The 13,682-nt window shown below is 43.6% G+C and overlaps 1 protein-coding gene across 8 annotated transcripts in view; it reads left to right on the plus strand.

The window, feature by feature from the left end:
- The first annotated feature begins 1,391 nt into the window (after nucleotides 1-1,391).
- Nucleotides 1,392-13,682, plus strand: part of fhod3a (formin homology 2 domain containing 3a) — a 107,184-nt gene continuing 94,893 nt past the window's right edge. For 2 of the 8 annotated variants that reach the window (XM_058408439.1, XM_058408441.1), the window contains exon 1: nucleotides 1,400-1,746. In XM_058408439.1, coding sequence (XP_058264422.1) covers nucleotides 1,579-1,746 — 168 coding nt within the window. In that variant the 5' untranslated portion in view covers nucleotides 1,400-1,578. Of the gene's footprint in view, nucleotides 1,747-13,682 lie in introns of all 8 variants that reach the window. The other 6 variants (XM_058408443.1, XM_058408444.1, XR_009206543.1 and 3 more) reach the window with 5 other exon arrangements.

A 13,682-nucleotide genomic window follows, 5' to 3' on the forward strand; every position in this document is an offset into this window, starting at 1 on the left:
GGACTCTTTTGATGGATTCTTTTCATGTTTTTGTATTTATTTGATTAGCGATATAGGTGTTTAATTATAAATTTAAAAAAGTATAAAAGTATGCATAGGCCTAGAAATTCTACAAAATAATTTTGTAGAAATTATTTATTTATTAATTTATTTATTAATAATTAATAAATTTATTTATTTATTAATTGGAAAACACTATTTAAAGTTAATTAGAATTGGTTGACTAAATTCACATACACTTTTAAAAAGGTTCCAAATAAGGGTTTATTGCATTGATGCCCCTTCAGTGAACAGTACTTAAAAGAATAATTTTATTAAATTAAATAACCTTTTGTTGAATGTACGGTTCCATGGGTGTTACATGTTCTTCTGGGAACCACTAATGGCAATAAAAAAAATTTATTTTAAGTGTACTTGTTTGTAATATCTTTTGAATATATTTTTATTTATTATTTTGCATGCTCTTGACATAAACTAGATTAAATAAATTGTTTTAACTTAAACCATTAGAGTTAAATTAACACATAAATTATAACTAATTAATTCATAACTCATTCAGTTTGAGTTCTGTTTAAAATAATCAGTTACTGAGTTACCATAACTTTTTTTTATTAAGTGAAAGTAACTTAAAAAAAATAAGTTTAATTAACTCATTTCATTTAGTGGATTTCACTGTTAGGTTTTACAGTATATATATATATATATATATATATTTGTATATGCATATCCGAAAACTATTGGATTTTCATAATTTATCATGTCTTTAATTTCTACTGTTTTTATTCTTCCTATTTTTTTATCTATATCCCTATATTTTTCATGTCCACACATTTTAAATCTACTCTTCTTCTTTCTTCAAAACGAAGGACAGTCGTAAAAAGTATTTCACTACATGTCGTACTGTGTATGATTTCGTATGTGATAAATAAAATTTGAATTTATGTTAAATCACAGTAATGATCTGGAGGGTATATGGAGGATTTTTACCTCCTGTTTACTCAGAAGAGTCTTAAATTCCTCATAAGTTTGGACGCTGTGCATGAAAGGGTTAAAGTCTCTGTGTCCAGCTGCAGAGCGTATTAGAAAAAATGCAAATGACCCAAATGCAAAATAAAACAAAAATGAAACGCACCAAGGTTTAAAACGAAGAGCAAACAGAAGCGACAAGAAACACAGAGGGTCACAGGGGAAGGCAAATCCGGATATTTACATGGAATAGAACACAGACAGGTAGCTCTGGGAGGCTTAGAGTGAGTTTAACAAGTGTGTGTGTGTGTGTGTGTGCGTGTCTTTGTGTGTGTGTCCGTGTGTGTGTGCGTTTGTGTGTGTGTGTTTGTGTGCGTGCGTGCGTGTGTGTGGCAGCTGGAGGGCGCTCTTTTTTTCTCTTTTCCGTAATTGGAGATGGTCCTGAAACACACACACACACACACACACTTCACGCGCCGTGCTGTGCATTGCAGTGAAGGGCACGCGCTGTAGCCGAAGTCACCAGGGTTCTCCGTTAAGGGGATCAGGCGGAAGCGGATTAACGGATTTAAACCCGTCTAAAGCACCTGTTAATGTTTATGGCCGTGGGCCATGGCCGCGCTGTTCGAGTGCAGGGTTCAGTTTTTGGACGACACCGACCCGTTCAACAGCACCAACTTCCCGGAGCCCGCGCGCCCTCCGCGCTACGCCTTCCGCCGGGACTCGCCGCTCGGAGACCAGCTGGCCGCGGTGCACGCGCTCCTGCGCCCCCCGCACAAGGTCAGATCGCGCGCACAGACTGATAATAGTAACAACAACAATAATAATAATAATAATAATAATAATAATAAACAAGTCTAAAATCTCATTTTTCTCTGATGTAATAAATCTAACTTGTTTAATCTTATAATCAACATTAAAGTTGAAATAAGTTTTTTTTTTCTGGACATAATATAGTACACTACATTTAGTTGGTCAGATTTTTCAGATTTTTGATGTTAAAGTTACGCAGTGTATAAACTGAGCAGCATGAACACACAACCCTGTAAAGACGCAGTGCCATGAACCGATACACAGGTGATGGAGAAAGCTTTAGCAGAAGTTCTCCACATCTTCAGGGGTTTACACTTCATTACAGTTTCTCAGTAACATGAGCAGCTGAGATTATTCTCTCTTATAAACCTGAAGAGAGAGAATAAAGCGAGACAGCTGAGGAGACGAGTGTTTATAGCTGAAAAGAGAGAGAGAGAAAAGAGACTGCTGAGGGGACGAGTGTTTATAGCTGAAAAGAGAGAGAGAGAAAAGAGACTGCTGAGGGGACGAGTGTTTATAGCTGAAGAGAGAGAGAGAGAAAAAAGAGAGACTGCTGAGGGGACGAGTGTTTATAGCTGAAAAGAGAGAGAGAGAAAAGAGACTGCTGAGGGGACGAGTGTTTATAGCTGAAGAGAGAGAGAGAAAGAAAAGAGAGACTGCTGAGGGGACGAGTGTTTATAGCTGAAGAGAGAGAGAGAGAAAAGAGAGACTGCTGAGGAGACGAGTGTTTATAGCTGAAGAGAGAGAGAGAAAGAAAAGAGAGACTGCTGAGGGGACGAGTGTTTATAGCTGAAGAGAGAGAGAGAAAAGAGAGACTGCTGAGGGGACGAGTGTTTATAGCTGATAGAGAAAGAGAATAAAGAGAGACTGCTGAGGGGATGAGTGTTTATAGCTGAAGAGAGAGAGAAAAGGGAGACTGCTGAGGAGACGAGTGTTTATAGCTGAAGAGAGAGAGAGAAAAAAGCGAGACAGCTGAGGAGACGAGTGTTTATAGCTGAAAAGAGAGAGAGAGAAAAGAGACTGCTGAGGAGACGAGTGTTTATAGCTGAAAAGAGAGAGAGAGAAAAGAGACTGCTGAGGGGACGAGTGTTTATAGCTGAAGAGAGAGAGAGAGAAAAAAGAGAGACTGCTGAGGGGACGAGTGTTTATAGCTGAAGAGAGAGAGAGAAAAAAGAGAGACTGCTGAGGGGACAAGTGTTTATAGCTGAAGAGAGAGAGAAAAAAAGAGAGACTGCTGAGGGGACGAGTGTTTATAGCTGAAGAGAGAGAGAGAGAAAAGAGAGACTGCTGAGGAGACGAGTGTTTATAGCTGAAGAGAGAGAGAGAAAGAAAAGAGAGACTGCTGAGGGGACGAGTGTTTATAGCTGAAGAGAGAGAGAGAAAAAAGAGAGACTGCTGAGGGGACAAGTGTTTATAGCTGATAGAGAAAGAGAATAAAGAGAGACTGCTGAGGGGATGAGTGTTTATAGCTGAAGAGAGAGAGAAAAAAAGAGAGACTGCTGAGGGGATGAGTGTTTATAGCTGAAGAGAGAGAGAGAGAAAAGAGAGACTGCTGAGGGGACGAGTGTTTATAGCTGAAGAGAGAGAGAGAAAAAAGAGAGACTGCTGAGGGGACAAGTGTTTATAGCTGAAGAGAGAGAGAAAAAAAGAGAGACTGCTGAGGGGACGAGTGTTTATAGCTGAAGAGAGAGAGAGAAAAGAGAGACTGCTGAGGGGACGAGTGTTTATAGCTGAAGAGAGAGAGAGAAAAGAGAGACTGCTGAGGGGACGAGTGTTTATAGCTGATAGAGAAAGAGAATAAAGAGAGACTGCTGAGGGGATGAGTGTTTATAGCTGAAGAGAGAGAGAAAAGGGAGACTGCTGAGGAGACGAGTGTTTATAGCTGAAGAGAGAGAGAGAAAAAAGAGAGACTGCTGAGGGGACGAGTGTTTATAGCTGAAGAGAGAGAGAGAGAAAAGAGAGACTGCTGAGGAGACGAGTGTTTATAGCTGAAGAGAGAGAGAGAAAGAAAAGAGAGACTGCTGAGGGGACGAGTGTTTATAGCTGAAGAGAGAGAGAAAAAAGCGAGACTGCTGAGGGGATGATTGTTTATAGCTGAAGAGAGAGAGAAAAGAGAGAGACTGCTGAGGAGACGAGTGTTTATAGCTGAAGAGAGAGAGAGAGAAAAAAGAGAGACTGCTGAGGAGACGAGTGTTTATAGCTGAAGAGAGAGAGAGAAAGAAAAGAGAGACTGCTGAGGGGACGAGTGTTTATAGCTGAAGAGAGAGAGAGAAAAAAGAGAGACTGCTGAGGGGACGAGTGTTTATAGCTGAAGAGAGGGAGAGAAAAAAGAGAGACTGCTGAGGAGACGAGTGTTTATAGCTGAAGAGAGAGAGAGAGAAAAGAGAGACTGCTGAGGAGACAAGTGTTTATAGCTGAAGAGAGAGAGAGAGAGAAAAGAGAGACTGCTGAGGGGACGAGTGTTTATAGCTGAAGAGAGAGAGAGAGAAAAGAGAGACTGCTGAGGGGACGAGTGTTTATAGCTGAAGAGAGAGAGAGAAAAAAGAGAGACTGCTGAGGGGACGAGAGTTTATAGCTGAAGAGAGAGAGAAAAAAAGAGACTGCTGAGGAAACAAGTGTTTATAGCTGAAGAGAGAGGGAGAAAAAAGAGAGACTGCTGAGGGGACGAGTGTTTATAGCTGAAGAGAGAGAGAGAAAAAAGAGAGACTGCTGAGGGGACAAGTGTTTATAGCTGAAGAGAGAGAGAGAAAAAAGAGAGACTGCTGAGGGGACAAGTGTTTATAGCTGAAAAGAGAGAGAGAGAAAAAAGAGAGACTGCTGAGGGGACGAGTGTTTATAGCTGAAGAGAGAGAGAGAAAAAAGAGAGACTGCTGAGGGGACGAGTGTTTATAGCTGAAGAGAGAGAGAGAAAAAAGAGAGACTGCTGAGGGGACGAGTGTTTATAGCTGAAGAGAGAGAGAAAAAAAGAGAGACTGCTGAGGGGACGAGTGTTTATAGCTGAAGAGAGAGAGAGAGAAAAGAGAGACTGCTGAGGAGACGAGTGTTTATAGCTGAAGAGAGAGAGAGAAAGAAAAGAGAGACTGCTGAGGGGACGAGTGTTTATAGCTGAAGAGAGAGAGAGAAAAGAGAGACTGCTGAGGGGACGAGTGTTTATAGCTGAAGAGAGAGAGAGAAAAAAGAGAGACTGCTGAGGGGACAAGTGTTTATAGCTGAAGAGAGAGAGAAAAAAAGAGAGACTGCTGAGGGGACGAGTGTTTATAGCTGAAGAGAGAAAGAGAGAAAAGAGAGACTGCTGAGGAGACGAGTGTTTATAGCTGAAGAGAATTTTGAATTTGAAAAAACCTTTATTTACATCTTCTCAGTGAAAACCAATAAATAGAGAAAAATGTCAATTAAAGGATGGGGTTAAAAGGTAAATAAATAAATAATTAAGACAGTGTATGTGCAAATTGCAGTTTTTCATTGACAACACAACACAGGGCTCCTCTACAACACCAGGTTTCCTCAAACACAGACAGGTTCTTTGTTTTTTTATAGAACACAAAGTCAATCAGAATCCTGGACTTTATGAGTGCTGTAGTGACCATTACAACATTGCGGCAGCCATTTTGTTCAACCTGGTGCTTTCGACTGATGTAAATGCCCATTTTCGCTTGCCCCAGAACAAAGTTTAAAAGCTGGCATCGAGCTCGTCTTTTGCGTGTGTACCTAAAACCAAGAATAAATACTTTTAGTGAAAACTTTTCGTTAAAAACACTAAAAATATTCTGTAAAACGGTAAAGAGAGACTGTAGTCTGGAACATTCTGTAAAAGCATGAAAGATAGTCTCTCTTTGATTACAGAAGGGACACGAGTGGCTAGCCTGGGGACAGAGAACAGAGATAAAAGCATTGACCGCAACAATACCATGTAAAATTCTCCATTGTAAATCTCCAGTTCTTTTCGGCAATGGTGGCTTATAGTGACCTCCACTCTGGACGCTCTACCTCATTCAAACCGAGGACAGTGTGCCAGGGTGTGTCCACTCTCCCCCTGAGCGACCGCATATTAAAAGCTTTGACACATGCTTTATAAAACGTTTTCCCAGTCACATTAAAAAAGTTCATGTTTGTGATATTTTTACAGTCCAAAAAGTGACCCGTGCCTTCCTGTCCACAGTCCACAGACAGTGCAAGTTCAGGAAACGGGTCCTCTGAGTCGGGGCTTTCAGTTCCACTGGAGTAGTCCATGAGCATTTCCCTCTCCTCACGCGAGATGACCAGAGTCCACTTTCGCAGCAGCTGGCTCACCGCCCTCTTTGACCTCACGCCTAGCCGAGCAGCTACTCCATCAACGTTCTGTAGGTGAGGTCCGGCGACGTCCACCAGGTGTTTGAGGGTGGTGACACCAGACGCGAGGAGAGACTGCGACAGTGAAGAGTCCCCGACGTCCAGGCGTGCCCCGTATACCAGAGGCTCTTGAAGTAGCCAGTGAAGAGAGTCTGTGGCTGTGGTTCTTTGCACCCTAAAAAGTCTCCAGATTCTGAACAAGTTGTGATAAAAAGCAGGCAGTCTTGCAGTGTTCAGTCTCTCTGGATTCATTAAAAAGAGTGCCTTGTCCATTCTCATCTGCCCAAAAGATCTTAAAATGGCACTGGACACTTGTTTCCAGCTAAAAAACTTTGAGCCACATAACAACTTCTGTAAAAACTGTAAACGAAAGGCTGCAGTTCTGCTCTGTAAATGTATAAGACCTTGCCCACCTTCCTCTTTGGGTAAGTATAAAATGCTGCGTGGCGCCCAGTGCAACTTATCCCAAAAAAAGTCCAACAAAATCGACTGGATTTTCATTAAAAGGTCTGTAGGAGGGTCTATACAGGCTATTTTATGCCACAGAGACGATGCTACCAGATTGTTAATAATTAGCGTCCGCCCCCTGTAAGACATTTTAGGCACCAACCACTTCCACTTTTCTAGGCGACCAGTTACTTTTTCAATGACCCCTTCCCAGTTTCTCTGTGTGAACGAGTCATTACCCAGGTACACGCCTAGACACTTAAAGCCTTCGCTTTTCCAACTTAGGCCTCCGGGGAGTTTAGGTACCTCGCCTACCCACTGGCCGACTAAAACAGCCTCGCTCTTAGACCAGTTTACCTTTGCAGAGGAAACCGTAGTTGTGTTCAACTCGATCGAAGGCTTTCTCTTGGTCTATGGAAATGAAACCCATATTCAGCCCAAAAAGTTTGGAGACACTGAAAATGTCTCGAACTAATGAGATGTTGTCAAATATGGACCTCCCGGGTATGCAGTAGGTCTGATCTGCGTTTAAAACCTCTTCCAGAACACTTCCCAGTCTTGTAGCTAAAACTTTAGACAGCATCTTGTAATCACTACAAAGCAATGAAACAGGTCTCCAGTTCTTTATGTCTGTCAGGTCCCCTTTTTTGGGTAAAAGAGTGAGGACTGCTCTCCTACAACTTAATGGTAGCAGTCCTCTTGTCAAGCTGTCGTTCAAAACCTCAAGTAAGTCATCCCTTAAAACATGCCAGAAAGACTTATAAAACTCTGACGGAAGCCCGTCTATGCCAGGCGCTCTGCCACACTCCATACTCATTAATGCTTTGTGCAGCTCTGCTGATGTTATATCTGCACTCAGCTCTGTATTGGAGTCATGTGACACTCGGGGCAGGTCTTCTAAAAAGCTCTGTTCTGTGGTGTGTTCTCTGTACTCACATTGATAGAGTTTTTCATAAAAACTAACCGCCCTTTTCCTAATGTCAGCTGTATCAGATAAAAGGTGTCCAGACTCAGAGCGCAGGCTGTTTTGCGTTCTGGAATCGTGACCTGATTAATGCACCTTGTGCTTTAAACTCAAGGAGGTCCGATAACTTTTTCTTTTTGACTGTGAGGGTCTGAATATGGTTCTGGTTCTCTGTGGACTGTGCTAACAACTGAAGTTCTGTTATCTCATCTTCTAGTTGTTTCATAGACCGAGCCAAATCCCTTGTGACATTATAAGTGTACTGTTGACACAACTGTTTTATTTGAGCTTTCCCAAAATCCCACCAATGTTGCAGAGAAATAAAAGCACTTTTTTCTTTCCTAAAATTTCTCCAGAAAAAAGTAAAAATCTCTATAAAATGCTGGTCATTCAGTAAAACTGTGTTAAAATGCCAGTAAGAACTCTTCGGTTTAATACAATTTAAAACTGAAACACATAAAACCAAGCTGTGGTCTGAAAAACCAACTGGACTAATAACACAACTTTTTATGGTGTTCATGTGATGCTTTGGAACATAAAACCTGTCTAACCTTGCTAATGATACCTTTCCATCAGCAGCATGAGCCCAGGTGTACTGTTTTTGAGTTTTATTCATATTTCTCCAAACATCACTTAACTCGTGTTTTTCAACAGTGTGTAGGAGTCTTCTTCTTGAAGGCATGTGTGGCTCTATATGGTTGCGGTCACTGTTTTCTAAAGTACAGTTAAAATCACCACCAACAAATAAAAACTCCTCTGCATCACAAGTTTCTAAAACATTGCATAATTGATCTAAAAAAGCTATTCTTTCCACTGGGGAAGCCGGGGCATACACACAGATAAAAACCATAGCATGGTTCTCTAAAAGAGCTCTGACTTTTAACAGTCTGCCAGCTACTACCTCTTCCACGCTGTAAGAGAGAGGTTTAAAAGTCTTTGAAAACAAAATAGCTACTCCTCCACTAACAGAGGTATTGTGGCTTAAAAACAAGGGGCCAGCCCACTCCTGTGTCCAATCTACTAGGTTTTTAGCGTCACTATGGGTTTCCTGTGCAAGTAATACGTCTATTCTTTTTTGTGTCACTAGTTCATACAGTTCTGCTCTCTTCCTGCAGTCTCTAGCACCGTTAACATTCAGGGATGCGATGTGAATGTCCTGCATGAGCACACAGAAAAGAATAAGCACAGGAAAGGGCGTCTGCGGTCTGTGAGGACCGAGAGAACTATGACGTGTCATCATCATCATTACTTAACAGGGTGTTGATTTTAGTGACGATCTTCTTTAACCTGTATAACTCTTTGTCCTCGAAACACCCTTCACCCATAAGACGCTTTATGGCAATGTGCAGTTTGTTCAGGTCTGGAAAGTATTTGTTGATCTGTACCATTTTCATGTTCTTTGTGATCTTAAGAAAGTGTTTAATTTCACTCGCGTTGTACTTTTTACCGACCCAGTGACCCTCAGTGGTGACACAGACAGTGAGGTCAGGAGAGGGCTCTTCACTGTCCAGCTCACTAATACTTTCTGCCTGCTTCTTTTCTGCTTTTTTCGCGGCTTTCACAGTTTTGTCATTGTCTCTTGTCTTTCTTTTTACGGGTGTTTTGAGAACGGTCAGCTCAGTTTCCATCATCGCTTCGTCTGCATTTTCCGGTAAGACAACAACATTATTCTCATTAACACTGTCCTGACTAATCATCAGTCCAACATCAGTTTCAGTTTCTATTTCTATATGCGGCTCAGGTGAGGCCTGCTCAGCCTGAGCAGTGGGAACAGTGGTACCAGTGTTACTCACCCCATCACTGGGTACTGGGTCGGTCTTGGTGTTGTCACTCACGTTATGCTCTGAGGTCTCTGGTTCTCCCGCCGTAGCGCTAACAGAACCCGCATGAGAGACGCCCGCTCCGTCCGTGACCGGAGAGTCCGCCTCGACCACTCCGTCATTCTGATCAGCTCGATCCAACCCGTCACTGCCCCGAACCGACACCTCACTCACATCAGAGGGGACTGTACCGCTGTCTGCGCCCTGGGGACAATCACGCACTAGATGCCCAGTTTTTCCGCAGCCGAAACACCTCATGGACACGGTGGACACATAGATAACATAATCAAACCCGTCGATCCTGAATGTTAGCGTGCGCTCGAGTTCAGTGCTGTTATCATTGAGGATCATGTAGGTGAACCTCCTGAATGAGCGCACGTGTTTCGCCAGGTCTGATTTGCTACCTATGTTCATTTTCCTTATCGGAGAGACGAGCTTACCGAAAATGGAAAGCTGTCTTTCCAGTGTTTCATTAGAAATAAACGGGGGCACGTTGGACAGCGTGACTTTTTTTGCAGGTGTTGCGAGGGAGAACACATCAGTGAGTGAACCCCTGAGTATAATGCCCTTCTGGGCCAACAGCACTGCGTTCTCCACCGTGTTGACAAACATCACCACCGCGCTGTTCATCCTGGACGCCGCCAGAACGTTCCGATGCCCGACCACCTCCCCTGCGGCCAGGCAGCACTCCTCCACCCCCGCCCCGGTAACCACTCCTCCACCCCTGCCCCGGTCACCACTCCTCCACCCCCGCCCCAGTAACCACTCCTCCACCCCTGCCCCGGTCACCACTCCTCCACCCCCGCCCCGGTCACCACTCCTCCACCCCCGCCCCGGTAACCACTCTAACGCCATGGCTGCGCGTCAGGTTATCGAGGGGGTCTCTACCCTGGGCCGCCATGCTCTCCAGCGGGAAAGCTGGTGCTGACGGCCAGAAAACTGCTCTGATTAAACAGAGAGTTTAGATGGTATGAAAAAAAAAAGGAAATTGTTCAAAAAAAAAAAAGTATATATATATATATAGATAAATCAAGAAGTTATTAAACGTTAAGCAATGAGAAACGTGTCAACCACGCTCACACTCAACGCGCTCCGCCCACTCCCAGCATGCACTCAGAGAGAGAGAGAGACAGACAAACAGAGAGAGAGAGAAAAAAGAGACTGCTGAGGAGACGAGTGTTTATAGCTGAAGAGAGAGAGAGAGAAAAGAGAGACTGCTGAGGAGACAAGTGTTTATAGCTGAAGAGAGAGAGAGAGAGAGAGAGAGAGAGAGAAAAGAGAGACTGCTGAGGGGACGAGTGTTTATAGCTGAAGAGAGAGAGAGAGAAAAAAGAGAGACTGCTGAGGGGACGAGTGTTTATAGCTGAAGAGAGAGAGAAAAAAAGAGACTGCTGAGGAAACAAGTGTTTATAGCTGAAGAGAGAGAGAGAGAAAAGAGAGACTGCTGAGGGGACGAGTGTTTATAGCTGAAGAGAGAGAGAAAAAAGCGAGACTGCTGAGGAGACGAGTGTTTATAGCTGAAGAGAGAGAGAGAAAGAAAAGAGAGACTGCTGAGGGGACGAGTGTTTATAGCTGAAGAGAGAGAGAAAAAAAGAGAGACTGCTGAGGGGACGAGTGTTTATAGCTGAAGAGAGAGAGAAAAGAGAGACTGCTGAGGAGACGAGTGTTTATAGCTGAAGAGAGAGAGAGAAAAAAGAGAGACTGCTGAGGGGACGAGTGTTTATAGCTGAAGAGAGAGAGAAAAAAGCGAGACTGCTGAGGAGACGAGTGTTTATAGCTGAAGAGAGAGAGAGAAAGAAAAGAGAGACTGCTGAGGGGACGAGTGTTTATAGCTGAAGAGAGAGAGAGAAAAAAGAGAGACTGCTGAGGGGACGAGTGTTTATAGCTGAAGAGAGGGAGAGAAAAAAGAGAGACTGCTGAGGAGATGAGTGTTTATAGCTGAAGAGAGAGAGAGAGAAAAGAGAGACTGCTGAGGAGACAAGTGTTTATAGCTGAAGAGAGAGAGAGAGAGAGAGAGAGAGAGAAAAGAGAGACTGCTGAGGGGACGAGTGTTTATAGCTGAAGAGAGAGAGAGAGAAAAGAGAGACTGCTGAGGGGACGAGTGTTTATAGCTGAAGAGAGAGAGAGAAAAAAGAGAGACTGCTGAGGGGACGAGTGTTTATAGCTGAAGAGAGAGAGAGAGAAAAGAGAGACTGCTGAGGGGACGAGTGTTTATAGCTGAAGAGAGAGAGAAAAAAAGAGACTGCTGAGGAAACAAGTGTTTATAGCTGAAGAGAGAGGGAGAAAAAAGAGACTGCTGAGGGGACGAGTGTTTATAGCTGAAGAGAGAGAGAGAAAAAAGAGACTGCTGAGGGGACAAGTGTTTATAGCTGAAGAGAGAGAGAGAGAAAAGAGACTGCTGAGGGGACAAGTGTTTATAGCTGAAGAGAGAGAGAGAGAAAAGAGAGACAGCTGAGGGGACGAGTGTTTATAGCTGATAGAGAAAGAGAATAAAGAGAGACTGCTGAGGGGACGAGTGTTTATAGCTGAAGAGAGAGAGAATAAAGAGAGACTGCTGAGGGGACGAGTGTTTATAGCTGAAGAGAGAGAATAAACAGAGACTGCTGAGGGGATGAGTGTTTATAGCTGAAGAGAGAGAATAAACAGAGACTGCTGAGGGGATGATTGTTTATAGCTGAAGAGAGAGAGAAAAAAGAGAGACTGCTGAGGAGACGAGTGTTTATAGCTGAAGAGAGAGAGAGAGAAAAGCGAGACTGCTGAGGGGATGAGTGTTTATAGCTGAAGAGAGAGAGAGAAAAAAGCGAGACTGCTGAGGGGATGAGTGTTTATAGCTGAAGAGAGAGAGAGAGAAAAGAGAGACTGCTGAGGGGGCGAGTGTTTATAGCTGAAGAGAGAGAGAGAAAAAAGAGAGACTGCTGAGGGGACGAGTGTTTATAGCTGAAGAGAGAGAGAGAGAAAAGAGAGACTGCTGAGGGGATGAGTGTTTATAGCTGAAGAGAGAGAGAGAAAAAAGAGAGACTGCTGAGGGGACGAGTGTTTATAGCTGAAGAGAGAGAGAAAAAAGCCAGACTGCTGAGGGGATGAGTGTTTATAGCTGAAGAGAGAGAGAAAAAAGCCAGACTGCTGAGGAGACGAGTGTTTATAGCTGAAGAGAGAGAGAGAAAAGAGAGACTGCTGAGGAGACGAGTGTTTATAGCTGAAGAGAGAGAGAGAGCGAGAGAGAGAAAAAAGAGACTGCTGAGGGGACGAGTGTTTATAGCTGAAGAGAGAGAGAGAAAAGAGAGACTGCTGAGGGGATGAGTGTTTACACATAGTGGTTTATTAACCACACACTCTCTCTCTCACACACACACTAAACACACCACAAATGTATGTCTGTGTGGTGTGTGTGTCTGGTGTGTGTAGTGTGTGTGTGTGTGTTTAGTGTATGTCTGTGTTTTGTGTTTAGTGTGTGTGTGTGTGTGAGAGAGAGTGTGTGGTGTGTTTAGTGTGTGTGTGTGTGTGTGAGAGAGAGTGTGTGCTGTGTTTAGTGTGTGTGTGTGTGTGAGAGAGAGTGTGTGGTGTGTTTAGTGTGTGTGTGTGTGTGTGAGAGAGAGTGTGTGCTGTGTTTAGTGTGTGTGTGTGTGTTTAGTGTATGTCTGTGTGCTGTGTTTAGTGTGTGTGTGTGTGTGAGAGAGAGTGTGTGGTGTGTTTAGTGTGTGTGTGTGTGTGAGAGAGAGTGTGTGGTGTGTTTAGTGTGTGTGTGTGTGTGAGAGAGAGTGTGTGCTGTGTTTAGTGTGTGTGTGTGTGTGAGAGAGAGTGTGTGGTGTGTTTAGTGTGTGTGTGTGTGTGAGAGAGAGTGTGTGGTGTGTTTAGTGTGTGTGTGTGTGTGAGAGAGAGTGTGTGGTGTGTTTAGTGTGTGTGTGTGTGTGACAGAGAGTGTGTGGTGTGTTTAGTGTGTGTGTGTGTGTGAGAGAGAGTGTGTGGTGTGTTTAGTGTGTGTGTGTGTGTGTGAGAGAGAGTGTGTGCTGTGTTTAGTGTGTGTGTGTGTGTTTAGTGTATGTCTGTGTGCTGTGTTTAGTGTGTGTGTGTGTGAGAGAGAGTGTGTGGTGTGTTTAGTGTGTGTGTGTGTTTAGTGTATGTCTGTGTGCTGTGTTTAGTGTGTGTGTGTGTGAGAGAGAGTGTGTGGTGTGTTTAGTGTGTGTGTGTGTTTAGTGTATGTCTGTGTGGTGTGTATGTGGTGTGTTTAGTGTGTGTGTGTGTGAGAGAGAGTGTGTGGTGTGTTTAGTGTGTGTGTGTGTGTGTGTGTGTGTGAGAGAGAGACAGGTGAGGTGTGATCTGAGATGATCCCGATATAACCCGAG

Source organism: Hemibagrus wyckioides, linkage group LG14 (genome assembly GCF_019097595.1).
Source record: "Hemibagrus wyckioides isolate EC202008001 linkage group LG14, SWU_Hwy_1.0, whole genome shotgun sequence".
Lineage (NCBI taxonomy): Eukaryota > Metazoa > Chordata > Actinopteri > Siluriformes > Bagridae > Hemibagrus > Hemibagrus wyckioides.